The following is a 20,772-nucleotide window of genomic DNA, read 5'->3' as shown; positions in this document are numbered from 1 at the left end:
TTCCCGCGCTCAATGAGGGAAGCTATCGTAACCACCGATCGAGGTAATCGTCCGAGCCCTCCTGGCGTTACGTCGTCCTTCCTCGTCCTTGCTTCCTGCCACCACCCTCCCGGGCACGGGCGAGCGGTACCCGAGGGTTTTTCTCCGTCGCTCGGGTCCTAACCCCCCGTCGTCCCGGTGCTTTCCGTTCGTCGTGCGTGCGACCACGCGGGCCCCCGGTTTTTGTCGGCTCGAGCTCGACAGATAGAGCTGTTCGTCGAGTAAGTCGGGAAGCCATCCTCGGTATTCCCGGCTCGCCGAGTCTCTGATGGAGACTGACAGTCGTCCACCGCTGCCCGCGAGCATTCGCCCGCGATCCTTTCGCTCTTCCTTACTATCCGCGCGTTCCTCTCGGTCTCGAGCACGACAGAGTATTTTCTGCGAACAGTTCCGAGAGCGCGGGACCGTGAGTCGCGCCAGGGACGGGGACACTTTGGTCTTTTCGGGTGTTTCTCGATGTTCGTGTACTCGGTTCGGTGTTACGAAATTAGGACCGAGAGTTATCAATAACCGAGGCACGGAAGAGTATTTTGTGCACAGGATTTTTAAACGGGGAGATTTTCATCTTTTCGGAGGGTTTCGTGTTGTATTCGTAAACTCTGTTCAGTGTTCCAAAATCAGGATCAAGAGTTATCAATATCCGAGGAATAGATGGAGAATTTTTTCTCGATACCGAGGAAGCTCGGAAGTACCACGATCGTGACACAACGGAGGGAAGATGTGTATATATAATCGAAAGAAGCTTGTAGGAGTAACTCTTGATCACGAATCCGAGAAAAAGAGACGTTCCGGTATCCTCGTTTACAAGTTGCCTCAACCTTGTCCAAAGCGGAGTCAGGGTTCGACGACCGCCTACACATTTCTCATATCGCCGTGACATCGTCAGGTAGGAGAATCGCTGCGTACAGAGTAAACCGAACTTCGAAGCGACGTCACCCGACGATATCCGACCAATGCGCGACGAATCGATCGCGAATAAATTGGTCTACTTACACGGGTACATTTTCGATGGGCCGCTCCTGGCGAATGACAAAAGACTCTGCCCCGTTGGGCTGTTGATCGAGGAGAGGGGGTGGGGGGTTTCGCGGCGGTGGAGAGTGCACCGCGGGCGATTCCAGGAAACACTCGTTCGCTCGTTACGTACGGGGGGGTTTTTATCGGGTGTAGTCGCGTTTAAAATTCCTGTCGTTTGCACGTAAGAGCGCCTAATTGCGCGACCACGCGATGCGAAGGGGGCCAGCGCGCACGCGAGCCAGGAGGCTATCTACGCGGTTGCCTGGAGGGTACGGGGAAGGGGAGGTTGATGTCGAGGGTGTGAGAGAGGGGAACCACGAGAAGACGAACCGGAAGTTTCGTGGGTGGACGACGGTCGGCCGGGCTACGCGCCACGACCCTTTGTCACGCGAATTGACATGCAGGAACGATGCCCGGGTAGCCGTCACGTGAGTCACCGCGGGTGTGCGACCGCACAATTAGCTGGATGCGTATTCCGTTTGCATAAATAAATATGCGCGTGTTTGCCGCCTCGCCAACCCCCCCCACCCCACCCCTCCGAGGCCCCCTCGACCCCCTGCACTCGACCTCCTCGGCTCCCGTCGACCGTCTCGTTTCAACCGACGATCCCTCGTTCCCTTCGCGTTCGCGTCCTTCTTCGATTCGCCGGTGCGTCCTCCCCCCACCCCACGCGCGAGACTCGCGCATGCGTGCCGGTGTGCGCGCACGTAGGCCGCAAATAGACGGTGAAAAATCGCGCGGCAAGAACGAGGGGGTACGAGGAAGAGGGCGAAACTAAGGAGAAGGAAACGACGTGCGCGCGCCGAAGAGAAAACGAGAAACGAAGACGACGACGACGAGGACGACGACGACGACGACGACGACGACGACGACGACGACGACGACGACGAAACGAAGAGGAAGAAGAAGAAGGAGAAGAAGAACAAGAAGAAAAAGAAAAAGAAGAAGAAGGAGAAAATGAGGAGTGGTAAAGTTCGTTCTGTATCTCCAAATAGAGACTCGCGCTCCGACGGACTAATTGAAGTACGGATTTTTTTTTCCACCGGGCACAATAACCATTCCGGCGAAGCCGTTGCGTGCCAGGGCTTGGAATTCGCGGTCTTATGTGTTTACCGCTCCGGTTTAGTCGAACCGGGAGGGCCCCGATAATAGAACGCTTAGAATCTCGGGGTAATTGCATCGCGGCGTGCTTAGAGCGGTTATTGCGAAAGAAATTAAATGGTAATCGAGCTGGATGGCGGGAAGTCGTTGTCGGATTCCTCGATCATCGCGGTTCGTGCTTACGTCAGCGACTGCTACCGAGGAAGAAAGGATCCGCGCGGATCGCACGCCAAGTGGGTGTACCCGGTGAGAACCGTGTCTTGGCACGGATATCCATGGAATTTATTAATTTATCAACGGTGTTTTTCCCTGTGGACGTCGATGGAATTTTTTAATTCATCCAGAGTGTCTTTCTGTGTGAACGTCAATGGAATTTTTTAATTTATCAAGAGTGTGTTTTGGTGTGGATGTCAGTGGAATTTTTTAATTTATCAAAGCTGTCCTTCGGTGTGGATGTCCCTGGAATTGTTAAATTTATCAAGAGTGTGTTTTGGTGTGGATGTCAATGGAATTTCTTAATTTATCAAGGATGTCCTTCGGTATGGATACCCATGGAATCTGCCAAGAACCATACTTGTTCCCCTAACGTCCCCTCTTCTACCCTACTCTCAATTACACCTACTGTCTCCCTTCTTTGCCTGTAGACACTATTTCCTCCTTCCATTATGGAACATAACCCCCAATCGTGAAACCCAACGCGTCAAAATATCGATAAACACACGATGGCGCGAAACTGTATCCTATTGGCATCCCCTAAACACCCATCGAACCTCTTGAAACGAATAATACCCGTAAGGAATATATCGTTTGTATTTTAACAATTGCAAGGCATCGAACCGTTCGATTTCCCGATCTGACCTCGTTAAAACGATCGGGGCCCGTCGACGGCGCGGGAAATTGGTGTGCGCGCGCATCGGGGCGAGAGTGGCGCCCTCGAGGGGGAGGACCCGGCGAAATACGGTTCTAAAACGTTTCGCGACGAGGAGATAATCGAGCTCGGGGTCCGGGTGGGGTGGGGTGGGGGGTAGGGGGTAACCGGTGCTCGTCTCGCGGCGCAGTTACAGCCGGTATACACGACGTACGGTACTAAATGTCGTGAGCGGTACCGAGGCCGGTACGACGCTTTACATACGAGCTCGCAACAGCGCCGCGCGGCAAAAGTGACCGCGCAGGGAAGCCGGAGGAGGAGAGGAAGTCCGCACAATGCTACCAACCCGACGAACTCTATAGAGCTGTCACTCACCGTTGCCCGGGAGAGTCGGTTGCGAGAGCCAACTCGTCCCGTCTCTATCTCTCTCTTTCTTTCTCTCTCCGTCTCTCTTTCGCTCGCAACCCTCGCGGTTCGCTGGTCTCCCTCCCCCTTCTAGGCCCCCCACCTCGGACCGTTTCGAATCTCGGCACTCTCCTCGCTCGCTTGTCGCGTCTTCCTGGATTCTGCCGCGCGAAGTAAGCACAACGGGTTCATCGACGTTGATTTTCTATGGAGTTGGATAAGGAATATCGGAGGAACGTCACGGATATCACGCGGTCTTGTACGGTGCCTGTCGATGATCGCCGCGGCGAACGAGCGATCATCGAGCGCGGAGTCTACCCGCGAGCCGCCACTCGCGGTTTCGACGAATTCAAGCGTCGAAGAGGAAGGACAGAAGGGGGTGGGGGCAGGGGTACGAGTCGTCGACGTGCGGTTTCGAATCGCTCGGGCGACGTGTCCCGCGTGTGCTGCCTTCCCCCCCCTTCTTTTTCTTCTTCTTCTTCTCTGAAACGTTGGGAGCCGTATGGGACCTCCTCTTAACCTTTGCTCTCGGGGTGCGTGTTTTTGCCGCGGAGCAGCAAGCCGAGAGGCGAGTCGAACCGGGGGCCCCCGGTCGGGTCGGTGGCCGGTAATTGCGATGAGATATGGCGGCCACTTCTCATTAAAATAGTTTAATATGTATTTGTCAAGCTATCACCGCGACGTATGTTCCGCCATTCGTTATCGCCACCCCACCCCCCTGCCCTACCGTAGCCGAGGGTAGAGCCGTGGGGGGAGGGTCGCTGCGGGATCGGGGTTTATTTTTCGCAAATTCGGCATTCGGCTAATAGCGGCCGTTTGTCTCGTTGTCACCGGGACCCGGGATCGTTCACAGAAATTTCGAATACAACGCGCCCGTGCCGCGCAACCGACCCGCCGCGGGGAACGACCGCGCCCCCCCCTCGAACCACCACCACGCCGGACCGGCTTTCTTTTATTTCGTCGGCCAACTGCCGGAAGAACGAGCGCGAAACGAACGTCGATATATTTAAACCGTGCCCTCGAAATTTTCGGTCACCGAAAATCGAGGGGGGTCAGGGGATTTTCTCACGGGGAACAGGCCACACCGAAATCGAGTTACGATCACTTGCTCGCGTTTCGTCGGATGGAAAGAATTTTTCACTCGTCTATGCAAAAGGGGCCGACAATTATCGGAAACTATCCAACGAAAACTTTGTTGCAGTTCCGAGAAGTTTCTGGGAGGCACATGATAAGAATTCCAAAATCGTAGAATGCCATTGATAAAACTAGAGATCGTTACTTCGATGGTTGGTTCAAGAACCGTCGACTTTTATGTACGTAAAGCGCGTACCCTTGTGTTAGGTGCCCCCAAAAATTGGGGGGTCATCGACGAAGACGTTCGAACCAGAAATTGAATTTCGATATTCCTACGAATATTTACTCGCGAAAATGATTCTGTATCGAAAGAATTTCGATCAAATTTTACTACAAGTGATAGGGGGGCAAAATTTACCATCGACTCGGTACCGGTAAATAATTATCGTTACGTTCATCTACGCAAGTAATGTTCCACTCCCTTACGCGCCACTCTCTTTCCAAACTGTTTCCTTTACCCAAAGATTGAAAATCAATTTTTATGGGGGGCACGATAAATACACAGCAGCGTTTCTCGGACTCTTACGCGTCGACTGTTCCTTAGCTTCTCTTCGGAATTTCCGCGAGCATCGTCTTTACGTTACGATTTCCTTTTCAATCGGCAACGAAGGGGCCCATTACCTTTCCGCAGGGTCGCGCGGAACGCTAGATTACCGCGCGTGGCAGTTCCCCGCTACTCGCAATGTTTCCTCTCGTTTCATCCTTTATCGCTCCTACCTGCTCTCATAACCATGCGCGAAGGATACTAGGGTGCAGAAGAGCTCGTTAGCAATCTGCCTTTACAATCGGCCGGTATATACGAGCCGTGGGCGGATGTCGACAGTTAAATCTGCAGTTTAAACGCGCGGCTCGTTGCAGGACGCAACGCGCACGTAGGACGTTTTTACGCGTATTAACCGAGTCAAAACTCGGGGGGAGGGGGCCCCCAGGCGCGATAATTGGAGTCCACCGCGTGACGGGATCGCGAACGCGACCTTGGCCAAGGCGCGAACAAACGTTTATCCTCGCCAGGCCGCGAACTATCTCATTTATATCCGATATCCGAGGAGCCGCGTAAGCCCGGCCGTTACGAGCGGTTTCAACGCCTCGCGGTTCCCTCGCGCGATTAAACCGACGAAGGACTCGAGGTGGGGGCACCGATGCAAGCGAATTCGTAAAAATATTTATCCCGCGCGGAGCGTTCTCGGAATATTAATTATGGCCGGCTCGGTTCGTTAAGATCGATACTCGAGACTCTTCGAGAATTGAGAAAAAAGGAAAATTGGAGCGGCGAAGGTCGTTCGCGCGGAGGATGAAAGTCGAAGAGCAAATCTTTTATGCGTTGGTAAATATTGGCTTCTCGACGCGCAATTCATTCCGAGACGTACTCCGCCCGCGCGTGTGTATATACGTGTATGTAGATTCTTCGGAGAATATAAACAATGACGAATTTCTTTACTTTGCAATTTCTCGCGCAGTTTTTTGGTTACTTTAAACAGTGACTGGAAGCGAAAATTACAAAATGGGAAAGAAATATAAAAATTGAAAGAAAAAACACGATTGCCAACGTTCAACGAGAAGGTACGAATAATTCTCAACCGGTGTCGAAAAGATTCTCAAATATTTAACAACCCCGGAATTTTCCATTGCATTAGTTGCCCCCCGTAACCCGGTTCCTAATCGAACGACAAAACACAGAGGCGTCGTTGCGAGCACGGTTGCACCGAAGTCGAAAAGTAGTCGGCAAGATAGTTCTCGATCGTTGGTAGTTCCCTTGTCAGTCTGTCCAAGGTTCCATCTCCCCCCTCTGCGGGCCTTAGGCGATGACTACGGCCGTGCCACTCACCGAGCACGGAATTTTCTCGGTCGGTCGGTCGCCCCGACGGTGACGTTTCAATTCCAGCCACGAAGGGGACGCAAAGTAGACGGGCGTATCGATAAAACGTTCGCGCCGGTTCGCGTGAACTTATCGACACGGGTCTCCCCCTCCGCGCGGGAGTAACTCGGACTTTTACGAGAGTTCTCGAAACGCGGGCAGATCGTGGAGCGCGCGGGGCCCGTGCACCGCCGCGCGGCGTTGAAGAAAAAAAGGAAAGGGGGGAAAAGAGAAAAAAAAAGAGGAAAAAAGAGCGGAGAATATAAATACTCGGAGACAAAGAAGAGCGAGAGGAGAGCCCTCGCGGGGCCTCGAAAGACCAGTTTATTATTATTCGGCAACCGCCCACGCGTACCCGGGTCCGCTCTCGAGCAGCGGGCCCCGCCGCGGCGACCGGTTGCCCCGTTGCCCGATTCCCGTCCTCGGATTCCGCGTTCCTCCGTTCTGTCTCTTGTTCTTCCTCCTCCTTGTTTCTGGCCCTTCGTACCGCGACGGGGCCTTACCATCCTCTCGAGAAACGACTCGTGGAAAAGCAACTGTCGGCCCGAGCGTGCCGCGCAACCATCGGCGGGTTAAGAGAAAGGTCGTCGATTAAGATAGCTGTCCGGTGTTCGTGGCGTGCCTCCTATAGTCCTTACTCTCGCTAGGCATCCTCTTCCTTCCTCCCTTCCTTCTTTCCGATCGGCCGTCGTCGCTTCGCGTGGTTTGTCTCAATAGAATACGATCTACGAACCGGTCGAGCGACACCCGCTACTCCTGCCACCCTCTACATACCCCCCGTTTCCACTCCATTTCGTCTCCCCTTTTCGATCGACCACGATTACCGCGATACCGCTTCGCGAATTTCCCAATCTTGGCTCCCGTACGTCCACGCAGTGGACTACGATTTCTGGTACGGATAGAGTGGATTTTTGTAACAATAGTACAGTAGAGTGGATTCTTTGAACATTACAGTGAAAGTACGGAGCAACGAAATTGCATCAAAGATTTTGTTTTGGAGTAAAGTGTGAATTTTATACCGGTACAGGAGGTTGGATTCTATAAACATTACTGTGAAAAAGTATGGAAGAACGAAATTGCAACCACGGCTGCGAAACGGATAAAAAATTGAAAACCTTTTCACGTTGCGTTCACCCGAAGTATTAAACTCGCATTAAAATGCGAAAGAAAAGTCTCGAAATCGCATTCCACGTATCGTAAATCGTTCAATTTATATTTTCCATGTCCAACGACGGTATCGTCTTAAGGGCATAGAATGCCACTCGGGGAGCTCGGGTTGGCCTTGAGATAACCTTCCCCGTGTAAAAAGCAAGCTATCGTTTTCATCCCGCGAGACACCGATGGAAAAACCCTCTCTACCTTTATCCGTATAAAATCACTTTCAACCGGCGCTTATCTCCGGCTGTTTCACTGGTACCTTGTACCTATGAAATCGTACGTGGGTAATAAAGACGTTTAATAACAATAATAATAACAATAGTAATGATATCGAATTTCCACGTTAACGCGCGAAAAGTCGTACGGACGCGATTCGCAATCACTCGCCCCCCTCGGTACGGGCCCCCCTCGCGGCTCGCGTGTCTTTTCCTTTCCCGTTTCGGACGGCATTACTATACAATGTATTAATTGTCCCCGATACTCGCTGGATTCTTCCAAGTGTCTAGCCGCAAAAGGAACGAAAGGAGATTCCGAATGATCGATGCCCGGTTGGATTTCCAGAGGGGTCCGGGAGTAATTGCGCGGCGACCAGTCTCGGGGCAATCCGCGATCGTGGAAGGCCGGTGGGGCGATCGACGAGAGAGAGAAAGAGAGAAAGAGAGACAGAGACGAAGAGAGAGAGAGCGGCCCAGGCAAAAGAACAGCCGGATAAACGAGATCGCAATAATCGATACACCTATCCTCGCATTAAAGGATCCCCTTGCGCCTTGTACGTCCGTCCGCGATATTATTGATCCTGCGCACGCAATCGGCCGTATCCCATTGCGATTTAATCGATCGTACCGATTAATAATCGCGTCTCTGAATAACCCAGGCCTCTTTTCTCTGGTTCCCCCGCGGCCACCCACCACCCCCCTCGCCCTCTGATCCCTTTACCCGCGTACGGTGAAAAATCTCTCTCTCCGCTCGCCGCAGCCGCCACGCGGTTTCCCTCCGCTTCTCTCGGCCGTCTCGTACGACGACTTGGCACCCAATATAGCGAAACGAATTTATTACGGTGTCTCTCGCGTAGGGTGCTTCGCTATCTTTTCGCGTGATCGTGCTGCCCGGTGCACGAGGTCGCGCGAGTCCTGTAACGGGGTGAGGAGAGGGGGGCCCCCCTCTCTCGTGTGTAATAAGGAACGGGGTAATCGATATTTCGCGTTGGAGCTCGGAAGCTCCATGGAGCGTGGACAAAATTTCCTTGGCGAAGGAAATCGAAGAGACGGACGAGGAAAAGAAAGGGGGGCCCCCCTCGGGCACGATAGGAACGTGGTAATTGACGGTTTGCGTCGGTGTTCGGAAGATCCGTGGAAAGTGGATCAAATTTCGGTTCTCGAGTGGCTTGAAGGGAAATCGAAGAGTTGGAGAAGAAGGGGGGCCCCCCTTGTGTTCAACGAAAAGAAGGTGATTGATATTTCATATTAGAATTCGGAAACTTCTGGACACGCGGACAAAGTTTCGAAGTTTTCGCGGTCACAAAAGGGAAATCGAAGGAGCAGAAGTGGGGGGCCCCCCTCGTGTACACTAGAAACGCGATAATTGACATTTCACCTTAGAGTTTCGAAACTTCTCGACGCGTCGGTAGAATTTCGAGGGTCTCGCCTTCGAACCTCGAAGGAGAATCGAAGACGCGAAGGAGCAAAAGAGAGGGGGCCCCCCCTCGTGTACAATAAGGTAATCGATATTTCGCATCGGAGCTCGGAAGAGCTTCTCGATACGCGGACAAAGTTTCGAGGTCCACGGGGTCCACGAAGGGAAATCGAAGAGACGGAGACGAAGAACGGATGGGGGGCCCCCCTCTCGTGTATAATAAGAACGCGACAATCGATATTTCGCATTAGAGCTCGGGAGTTCCACGGCACGCGGACAGAATTTCGAGGACCTCGCGGGCCTCGAAGGGAAATCGAAGAGACAGAGGAGGAGGGGGAGGAGGTGGGTTACGGGGTGGAATGGGTGGGCATCGGAGGGTTCTTCGCGACTTCGCACGCTTCGTCTTCGTGGAATTGCGAGAATTCGAAGATTAATGGGACCACGGGGAATCCGGCTCGCGTTTTTGCGGACTCGATCTCTCTGGCTGTTGGGCTCCTGACAGGACTCGGTCCGCGCCGCGAATCACGTTTTACTCGTACCGATCGGTCGCATTATAATAAACCAAAAACACCACCTTTGTTCACCTGTCCGGGGGCAGGGGGAGCCGCGTAACTCTCGACGTGGCGCCTGCCGACGCGAAACCCCCTTCCCTTGTCCCCTTCTGCGACTTGGACGCGATTCGAGAACGTCGGTGCTTCGTATCTTCGTTTGCTCGAGCTAATATAGCTAATATAGGTAATTTGATGGTGGTGGTTTTGTGTGTGTGAAACTCCTACAGTTGAATTTGATTACCATGTATCGCCCCCCTTGTAACAGGGGGTGTTACAATGTAATCGTGTAAGAAACTAACCCAGACCTAACCTATACGTAACTTTTAGAGTCAAATTCGATTACTGTGTACCATTCCCCTTGTAACAGAGGAAATGAGCGTTAAAATGTAATCGTGTAAGAAACTAACCCAGACCTAACCCAGACCTAACTTTTAGAGTCAAATTTGATTACTATGTACCACTCCCCTTGTAACAGAGGAAAGGAGCGTCAAAGTGTAATCGTGTAATAAAAGTTACATTCGTTGTCGTTGCGTCGACACACTTAACCACGTACAATCGAACGAAAAGAAAGTGGAACATTAAGTAATACGATATACCTGTTGGAAAATACGCGGAGATTTTTCCATCGGGAGAAATGTTCAATTTAATGACGATATATTGTCTCCGCTGTACCCCGGTGAATATGCAATTCGTGAAACGCGAATCTCGCTACTCGTACTCGAGCTCGGAGCGTAATCACGATTGTTACGCGACGTACGGCATTTATCGTTTCGACACACGCTCGGTGGAAAATAAGAATAATCGATAGGCGCGTGTTTGCAGGAAAAAAGCGAAAGGGGTTCCCCGTTTAAAAATACACAAATAATATTAGTGATTCGACGTACCTAAATTTCGAAACGCGTCGAAACGTTTACGTTCGAACGAACGTTCGATTCAATAACCATATATCGTTCCCCCCGTCAGTACCAGAACCATGAATGTGCGATTCATGAAACGCGAATCTCGCTACCCGTGCTCGTGCTCGGAGCGTAATCACGATTGTTACGCAACGCGCGCGTTTATCGTTTCGACACACGCGCGTACACACGTAGCAAAAAGAGATAATCGACGTGCGCGCGTCTTTGCTCGAAAAGCGGAAAGCATCGGAGGATCCCCGTTGAAAAAAAATACGCGAACAACATTATTAATTTCGCGCACGGTCCCGAGTCGAAGCTACGATCTCGAAGCGTAATGACGCGCATTGCGCAATTCGAACCACGAAACGAAACCGAAGAAGCACCCGACGCACATATTTCGCTAAAAAGACGAAACGATCCATCGTTGCGGCTCGTATTAATTTCCACGAGCGAACGGATACGTTCGAAAACAAACGTATCGGTACGCGTGTACAATAGCGAGTAACGTGCACACGGTGGAAGCCTAACGTTTCGAGATGACAGGGAATTTCTGAGATTAATGGGGGCGCGGGAAACCTGATTCGTATTTTTGTTGCCCGGTCGCTCGAGAGCCGATCGAGGAGCCTTTCCGCGGGTACCCTCTCGTTCCTTGTCTTTATCCTTGGCTTTAACCGTAATAAACCGAGAAACGCGTTCGCAGAACTTCTTTCGCCGCGAGAAAAATCGGTAACGATCGATCCCGCCGCACCGCGCCGCGCCGTTAAATTTATTCCAAGGCAGCCCTATTTTTTCCGTCTGCCGCCGCCACCCCACCGCCACACCCCCCACAACGAGAGAAACAGGTCCGTGGCGATCGTCGTTAAAGACGCGGACGCGCGTCGATACGGAATTCTTTATTGTTACGGGAGACGAATTAATGGAAGGTGTCTCCGCTTGTCTCTGTAATTAATTGATCTCGCGCATGATCGAGCGAACGTACCTGGCAGCCTGGTCAATCTCGCCTCGCGCAAACGGCCCCGTTTTAAGTACGTTCCACGGGGCAACCAGTTGGCAAATGGATCGGCCGTCCCGCCACGAGAAAATTAAGCTCGCGTTTCATCGGCGCGCAATCTAAATGATTGGGTCCATCGAGGCGCTGAGTACGGGGAACGATGGAAGGTTAAACTCCCTGGATAAATATCCACCCACGTGTTACGTACGTGACCGTGCAACACAACCGTGAACGCTTACCAACCATCCGACGATTGTTTCTCTTCTATCCGGGGTACGCGTGCTTTTTCACCGACTTCGAGGATCTACTTCGTTCCGGTGTACGGTGCTCGATTATCCGATCTTTTACTCGCAGAACGAAGTTCGTTCCTAATAACGATACCACTCGAGAAGAGTCGATTCGCGAGTCTCAACGGTTCGTCGATTTACATTCTCGTTGGTCGAGAGTTTTTCCAGTCACTGATGCGAGAAATGTTTGTTGAAATGTCAGGGAGCCGTATCGTTATTTTTCTGTTAAAGTTTCTTCTAAGAATTTAAATGACAAGTATTCGATAATCGATTCCTTTGACCACGATTCTATTACATCGAATGATCCGGGGACTGCTGTCGTTCTTGTAACTTTCTAACGAATATGTTTATCGTTACATTTTTTCTACATTCTTCGTTGAAGTACGTTTCGTTCTGAATTGAACTAATATCGCAAGGAAGCGAAGGTGTAACCTGTGGGAAGATTACACGTAAGGTTTCTCTTCGTCTTCGTTTCATTACAAGACGAATATCATTTCTACGGATTTCCGTGAAGATTTTCATTTATTGAGATATCTTATACGGGCGATAAGACGTCGAAAATAATACCGGTGAATATATAAATATATATATATATATTTTTTGGTGATCTTTCATCGACGATCGCGAGGGACCAGCTCGTAAAGTTCGTTCTTTGGGGAAACCCCGGTAGAGAAATATTCGCGATCATCGTAAACGTAACGGGGTGTCAAGAAACAATGTAAATTACGAGCGCTCGGGGCTTATACGCGTCCGGAAACGCGCGTCTCGAGGTTGGATCGGTGATTCACGAGGATTAGAGCGTGCGCGCGCGGAATGCGCAGGCGCACACGCGCGTACCGAAGACAGAAAAGAAAAAGAAAAAGAAAGAAAAAGGAGGGAGCAAAAGGACGCCGGGAAGCTTATCTTAATAGATTACCCCAGCGCCGTTCGGCGTAATTTGCCGATTCCTATTACCGAAGACGCGTTCACGGAGTGGCGTCGTCGGTCGTCGCGATAATATTCTCTTAATTCGGGGCCCCATAGGCGTTAATGGCGTTAATCTTGTCGGGCGGCGAAAAGCGGTGATTAACGCCTCCGTGGAGCGCCGCCGCCGCCGCCGCCGCCGCCGCCGCCGCCGCCGCCGCCGCCGCCGTCGTCGTTGGTCGTCGTTGGTCGTCGGATAAAGTTTTCGTCGGTGTGGCGCGCGGTAGCGATCGCAGCGCCGTCCGCGGCGGCGAAACCGTGGACAACGCGATCTCGTCGGGTTTTTCCAAGCGTGCGAGGACTGTTCTCGAGGGGGGTACAACAAACGCCTTTAACGAGCACGCGCACTCCCCTTTGGACGTTCACGCCTTTTCCTTCGGTCCCGCGCGTCACGGTGAATCAACGTTCGTCGGTTCGCGCGAGAAATACCCGAGGCGGCCACGCGAATGAATATTCTTCGCGCGCATCAACGTCGCCGCGTTTTCGCCGTGGTACGCGACGAAACGCGGCGCGTACGGCTCGCGGTTAGAGCTCGCGTTCGAAGACCATCCATGGACCGTGGATACGCGGTCCCGTGGTACACACCGTGCACACCGTGCACACCGTACACACCGTCCATGCGAGCCCCTATACCGTATATACGTACGAATGACCGCCTCTTTGGATGCATTACGATGTATGTATTAGCATAATTATTGGTTGTTCGCTATCAGTGCCGGCGGGCTGGCGTTCACCAATTTATGATTTCATCGCCGTGCCGTGCGGTGCCGTGCCGTGCCGTGCCGTGCCGTGTGCCACGGCGCCGTTAAACCAGTGCATCGACGAGCCGAGCGCAGAGACCAAGTTCGAGCACGAGCGGATCTCGCCCATTGTTGCTCCTTTTTCTCGTTGAGCCGCGCTCGCAACAAACCACGGACCACGGGGACCAAGGAGGCGAGTACGTAGGTTGTTTACGACCCGGCCGCGGACTTTTTCACCGTCGATCGATCGACATTTCCGTCGTGCCATTTTTTCACTCCCCACGGTTTCGACGCGGAACAAACGAAAAGGACAATCGTTCGCCCCGTACGTCTCTTTTATACGCGGCGAATTGTTATTATTCTACGCCTATATCGCCGCGCGCCGGCTACGTCGAAAGAACTACGTTGAAAGAACTTGGAGGTTAGGTTCGAAAGAATTTACGCGACCTCGGGGTCGAACAGTGATTCTATACCGGTTCTCCGATTATTACTTTGCGAATAAATAGTTGTTTAGCGGTAACGTACGTTTTCTCTTACGTTTCGTTCGTTTGTGGAATAACTTGGAGGTTAGGTTCGGTAGAATTGTGCAACGATAGGTTACGATCGAAGAGTAACTTCGTAGAGCTCTTCTAATTGTAATTTAGCGACAATATACTACTTCTCCTTTGGTAAATAGTTTTAATTTATTCGTTTGCGTGATAATTTCGAGGTTAGGTTCCAAAGATGTCTACCTCTACGTCCCTCGAAATATTATCCAACGATACTACAATTTTATCAATATTTTAACAATATCTGTAAACCGTTCCTCGACTTCACAGCACTCGACTTAAAAATGATTACATCGAATCGTAACCAAAGCGATAGAATTCGAGAGAGAGACGTTGTCATCTATCGTAGCGGCTTCGAGTATATGGGCGACCATATTCGTAACCTACGCTCGATAGAGACCCCAGGATCGTTCGATCCTTAAGGACATCTTCGGGGGCTCCCGGTCCCCTTTCCCTCTCCTCTCTCACTCTCTTTCTCTCTTTCTCTTTCTCTCTCGGTCCCTCCCTCTCGGTCTCTCGTTCTTCTATCGTCCGAGCTTTCAGCCTACTCTCTCATTCCCGCGGAGCAATCCGGTCCTTAAGTGGCAGGTGCTTAAGATTCTCTGCGATCGCGCGAGGAGAACCAGTCGTGCTGCATTTGGATCGCATTCGGATCTCTCTCTCTCAGCCCCCTCCCCCTCCCCCTCCCTTGCACGTCCCCCCTTTCCGTCCACTATCGGCTCGAGCCAGCACACCGCGCGTATGCTAAAGCGTCTTCGATCTTTTCGTCCCGGCGCGTTACATCTCGCCTTGCCACGGGGAATATTTCCAACGAATCCGCGTTCGCGAGTGATTCGCGCGATAATGATCCTCGGTGAGGAAAATTCTCTTTCGCTCGCGACACGCGCCTCCACCGCGTCTAATCGCTCGATTTCGCGATCGAAGCCGCGTTGTACGCTCGAGCCTCCTCTCGATCGTCTTTTCTGGGTACCATCGGGGAATCCCGATCGAACCATGGAGAATATTTCCAATCCGCGTTCGAGCGATTCGCGAGCCAAACAGGCGATACGTAACGATCGTCGAGTAGCATTCTTCTATTTCGTTCGAGACACGCGTCCATCGAGTCTGTCCGCTCGATCGAAGGAGCGTTACCCTCTCGAACATGGCATCATCGAAACCCTGACCGAACCACGGGGAATTATTATTTTCAATGGATTCGTGTACGAACGATTCGCGCCCGTCAAAGAGGCGATGACAAGGTGATCAATGTCGAAGTGTCGTAGTATTCTTTTTACAATGGAAAAAACGACAAAACTAGTATTTATGGTTGTTCAAAGTTGAAGTGTCGTAGTATTCTTTTCACAGTGGAAAAAATGACAAAACTTATCAAACAATCTAGTATTTATGGTTGCTCAAAATTGAAGTGTCACAGTAGTTTTTACAATAAAGAAAAAGGACAAAACTTATCGAACGACCTAGTATTTACAGTTGTTCAAAATTGAAGTGTCGTAGTATTCTTTTACAATGAAAAAAAAAACTGACAATACTTATCGAACAACCTAATGTACAAATCGAAGGCGGTACGGGGACTTACGAGAAACGGTCAGCGCTCGAGTCTCCCTCTATTGGCGAGTATGGGAGATGTATCCACGGATCGTGGATCAGAAAAATTCTATAACGCTCGTGACACGCGTCCGTCGCTTCTAATCGTTCGATTTCTCGATCGAAGGCGCGTTATCCGCTCGAGAATCTCTCTGGAGAGAGAATGGAGGGGGGGGGGGGGGGGCATCACCGAGTCCCCGACCGGAGCACGGGGCACACGGTAGACGGAAAAACAATTTGTCACTCGGTGGTGGGCCGCGGGGGGTCCGTTGCTCTTTCGTTCGCCGAGCCGTGTCTCGGTATATAACGCCGTCCTCGCGCGTGTTGAAATTTTCGGGGCCCGCGGGACTCTTTGTTCGCAACATCGGGCCCCGGGTTCCTTCCGACCGGGCGATAAACGTTTCTCGTTACGCAACTCGTTCTCGCGCGGAACTCGAGGAGCTTCCAGAGAGAAATTTCGTGCCCTACTCGAGCGAGATCTCCGCGAGGAGACGATTTGTCCCGGGCCCGTTGATAGGGCCCCGTTGTCACGATCCGTCGAAATAAATTTCGACTCGAGTGTCGTGCTCGGACCTGATCGAGAGATTCTGAACGCACGACGGAGCGTGGAAACGTTGTCTAGTAATACGTGTTAAGTTTTTTTTTTCATTCAATTTGGGCCCGAGTCGATAACACACAACGTTTAAAGAAGCGATTCGTAACACGTATGAACCTAACAGCACCCTGCGTGTAACTAGAGATCAAACATAATTCGTTCCGGTGAACTCATTTTTGAAGACTGGAATTTCCTCGTACACAAGTGAGAAATTAATTTCGCGCGCGTAGTATCGGGAGGTTCGCGACGTCCCGTCACCACAATTTGAGAAACCCTGCGCCAGGTGGTTGAACATCGTGGAAAAACGCGTACGCCATGGCGAATGGTTCGCGGTCGCGTCGGACCGCACGCGTACAGGTGGCGGGGCTCTGGGTTACGTAAGTGCAGGGGGAAATAGGTGGCAAAAGAAAAGGGGCGTGATAAAAGAAGAAAGAGAGAGAGAGAGACGACGGTGGTGGTTAGCGAGGAGAGAGCGAATCGTTGGATACGGTTGTTTCGTCTCGCTCCGGCTAGCTGCTTTCCCGCTCTAACCCTTTCCCTGTTCGCCTCCCTATGTTCTGGCCGGGCGCGCGGATGTGTGTGAAATATAGGTTGATATCGCGATAAATAATGAGGTGCCCTTCGTGGTGATGCCCCGGGCTGCCGCTACTGTGCTTCCACGACGTTCTCCCTCCTACCTACCGAGCGAAACGTGTACTTGGTGGCTTGGACGTAGTCGGGTTACACGTCGGCCCACGTAGAATCCGCAGCGCCTACGTAAGATATCGCTAGGTCGGAGCGGCGAGTTAATCTCGCGGACCGATTGGCACCGTGGCCGATCTACGTTTCTCGATCTCGTGTTAGCTGTCCACTCGAGAGTTCCACTCTCCGGAGCACGAGTGCTCTCTCACGGGCGAGAAACCGGGATCCGTACCGGTCTCGACACACGCGTACCTCCAGCGAGAGGATGTACTCGTGTGAAGGGGACCTTTACGCTCGATGCGCAGTGCTCGCCGAGATGGTCTACTCTCGGTGCGTTGTTCGCTCGGAAATCCTACTCTGCGCTCAGTCCTCGTTAGAGAATTTTATCTTTACAGGGAATGTTCGCGAGAGTTCTATTCTGGACGAAGGGTTCACTGGATCTTTTTACGCACAGTGTTCGCTAGATAGCTCTACTCTGCGCGCAGTGTTCGATAGAGCTCTACTCTCTACTCAGTGTTCGCTAGATAGCTCTACTCTACATGCAGTGTTCGATAGAGCTCTACTCTACATGCAGTGTTCGATAGAGCTCTACTCTACATGCAGTGTTCGATAGAGCTCTACTCTCGATTCAGTGTTCGTTAGAGAGTCTTACTCTAGATTCAGTGTTCGTTAGAGAGTCTTACTATAGACTCAGTGTTCATTAGAGAGTCTTACTCTAGATTCAGTGTTCGTTAGAGAGTCTTACTATAGACTCAGTGTTCATTAGAGAGTCTTACTCTAGATTCAGTGTTCATCAAAGAGTCTTACTCTAGATTAACTAGAGTTCTACCCTCGATGCAATGTTCGTAGAACTCTACTCTCTATTCGGTGTTCGCTAGATAGCTCTACTCTACACGCAGTGTTCGATAGAGCTCTACTCTCCATTCAGTGTTCGTTATATAGCTCTACTCTACACACAGTGTTCAATAGAGCTCTACTCTCGATTCAGTGTTCATTAAGAGTCTTACTCTAGATTAACTAGAGTTCTACTCTCGATGCAATGTTCGTAGAGCTCTACTCTCCATTCAGTGTCCCCTAACTAGCTCTACTCTACACGCAGTGTTCGTTCGACAATCCTACTCTTCCCAGCGTCTCCCTCGAGTAAATCTTACACGGATCAACCCAGCCTACAATTATTATCCCCGCTCTAAGTTTCTCCCAACGAAGTAACTACACCGATACGTGTACCCGCTCCGTAAAGCCGACGAATTTCGGTCCACGGGGTAGGAGGATCGTTCGGCGAATGTTTGGACTGTTCCCTCGCGTCAACCAGGTAGACGACGGGTCGAAATTCGGCTCCAGGTGTCCGCGTTTTCATCGAGTCGCTCGCGTCCGAGGAGCGCAATAAAATATCAGATTGGAATCTCTGCGGTCGCATTCATTATGCATACGGAATCTTTTATTTATCTTCGTCGCGCGCGCGCGCGCTCGTTCACTCTCTCTCTCCCTCCCTCCCTCCTTTCCTCTCTGAAGAAGCGGCAGGTTCGCCGCTCGAGCGATTTTCTGGCGATCGAGCAATTTCGATAAAAACTATGTGCCCCGTGTCTTATTTATACCGGGGCGAACAGTATGGTTAAGTCAATTTGATCTTCCGGTCCCACCTCCCCCCTGATCGCTCGCCCCCAGACAAGCTCGCGTGTATCGCGAAACCAGGGCGGTGCACCGGTGCCACGAATATTCCTCGTCCCCTCTCGTACAACTTCACCTCCCCCCCGTACCCTTCCTCGTTCCATTTTGCCCGAGGAGTCGAATCCTCGCGAGTCGATACGCGCGAACCGGTGTGCTACTCCGCGGAGCACGCACGCTCGACGATCGACGAACACATCAACGATTCGCGGACAGCTTTCACGCGAACGACGCGTACACTGGGCCCCGTCGTCGTTCGACACCTGGGCCCCTAAGTGCTCCCGCTCAGGGGCGCTCCCGATGGGTGAAAAACGAAGCTACCGTGTCGCTGCTCTCTCCATGCCGCGAGAATTAGTATAAGTGGTTCCTGGTCCCCCCTGCGCGTCAACCCCCCACTCTGTGCTCGGTTACAGGACTGCAAATCTTTTGCCCCCCTGAAAATGTTTGAAAACCACGAGCTGGAGAGATAAAAAGGAAAGGAGAAAAATAATCAGAGGTTGAATATATACGGTTCAATCTCGTGGTGTCTCAAGATGGGGTGAAAATGATCTGGAATCAATAATCCGGGGCCGTGAAATTCTTAGTCCTACGGGTATGCTCGGTTTGAAGATACTTTCACTTCGAAAGTGCAGGGAAATTTAGATGGTCGCGTGGAAGATCTCGAGGGTGAAGTGTAAACGGTTCGAAACGAATAATCGGAATGGATTGTACGCGAAAATCATCCCTCAGTTTTGTTCTCGGTTGGAGAACATCCTCGATGCAAATCCGTTCGCTTCGAAAGTGTAGAAAAACCGAGGTCGTAGCACGGAGGATAAAAAAGGGAAGGTGGAAGAATTCGAAGACGAAGCGAGAGTTATAATTTAACGCCAGGATATCCCGAGGGCGAAAAATGAACGATGGGAAATTAATAACCAGGGGGTGGAGAAAGGCGTTAGACACGAAAATCGTCCCCCATCCTGTTTCGAGCACGGATCCTTCTTGAAACCGTGCTCGACAGCGTGGTTCTAAACGCGGTTCAACGTCGGGATATCTCGAGGGCGAAAAATGAACGGTCGGAAATTAATAACCGGGAGGTGGTGGCGTAGCTTAGACGCGAAAATACGGAAGAGGAGAGTATCTGCTCGGTCGTGGACGAAGGTAGCCCGCGCGAGAGAAATTACGGAACGTTGAAACCTTTGGACGGGATTCTGCGATGAAACGGGAGGATACAGGGCCGCGTTATAAAGATTATTTAAGAAGGAAGCGATCGCGATGGAAGAATCAACTGTTTGGGAGTGACAGACAGTGGGCGAGGGAGGGGAGGAGACAAAATCGAAGGAAAATTTATCGACGGTGCGATATGTTATGGAAACACCGTGGTTAATTCCGTGAAACGAGGCGGGTTCGTTGAACGATACCTGCGTATTTTCGAGAACCGACCTTGTGGCTATTGTTCGAGGGAAGCGACGCGACGGTAAATATTCATGGTGCTCGTCGTCGGTCGGTTAGTGTTCACGGTGCTGCGAACGAGTAAGGACAAGGTAAATCAAAATTTCCGTTTACTTTCCACCGTGGAACGTTGCTTTCCGTGCGAATACATAAAATAGAGATTTGCATAAAAAATATTTTAACATTCTCGCGTTAAAATATTTACCCGGATTTGCATAATAACCTTAGGAATTTTGGGCGTCGATCTTGCCGCGGACACGTTACGTACTACGAAATTATGCTCTCGTCGGACGATTCTTTCGCACCGTAACACAATCGTAATTATCGACGATCCGTTTTCTCGGTAAGGTGAATATTATTTTATAGAAAGAATCTTTGGACTTTCGATTACAACGAAAACTAGTTTTCGATATTTACCTTACTTCGAAGAACGTTAATCGCTTTGTTTCTACCGTTATCGATCGATGTGTAAAAGAACAAGCAAATATTGTTGTTCGAAAAGAAGAAATTACAATCCCCAAAAGGTTTCTAGATCAACGACTTAAGTACCGAAGGCTTTTAGAATGAGAAACTACGTAATCTAAGATTTATTATAGTCCCTTTACTATCCTAGTTTAACTTTCAGAATTAATTATTCAGT

General features: G+C 51.1%; 2 protein-coding genes across 2 annotated transcripts in view; one reads left to right on the top strand and one right to left on the bottom strand.

Annotated features, from left to right (window-relative positions):
- The window catches only part of Ds (dachsous cadherin-related 1), a 418,513-nt gene that overhangs the window by 85,754 nt on the left and 311,987 nt on the right, over positions 1 to 20,772 (bottom strand). The gene's annotated exons all lie outside the window — the stretch shown is intronic.
- The window catches only part of LOC143150329 (uncharacterized), a 30,621-nt gene continuing 22,809 nt past the window's right edge, over positions 12,961 to 20,772 (top strand). Inside the window, exons 1-3 of the mRNA XM_076318513.1 lie at positions 12,961 to 12,992; positions 13,122 to 13,298; positions 13,709 to 13,831. Coding sequence (XP_076174628.1) covers positions 12,961 to 12,992; positions 13,122 to 13,298; positions 13,709 to 13,831 — 332 coding nt within the window. The remainder of the gene's footprint in view (positions 12,993 to 13,121; positions 13,299 to 13,708; positions 13,832 to 20,772) is intronic.

The sequence above is a fragment of the Ptiloglossa arizonensis genome, chromosome 8 (assembly GCF_051014685.1).
Source record: "Ptiloglossa arizonensis isolate GNS036 chromosome 8, iyPtiAriz1_principal, whole genome shotgun sequence".
Classification (NCBI taxonomy): Eukaryota; Metazoa; Arthropoda; class Insecta; order Hymenoptera; family Colletidae; genus Ptiloglossa; species Ptiloglossa arizonensis.
The sequence above is the reverse complement of the archived record's forward strand: the minus strand, read 5'-3'. Positions and strand labels throughout refer to the sequence as shown.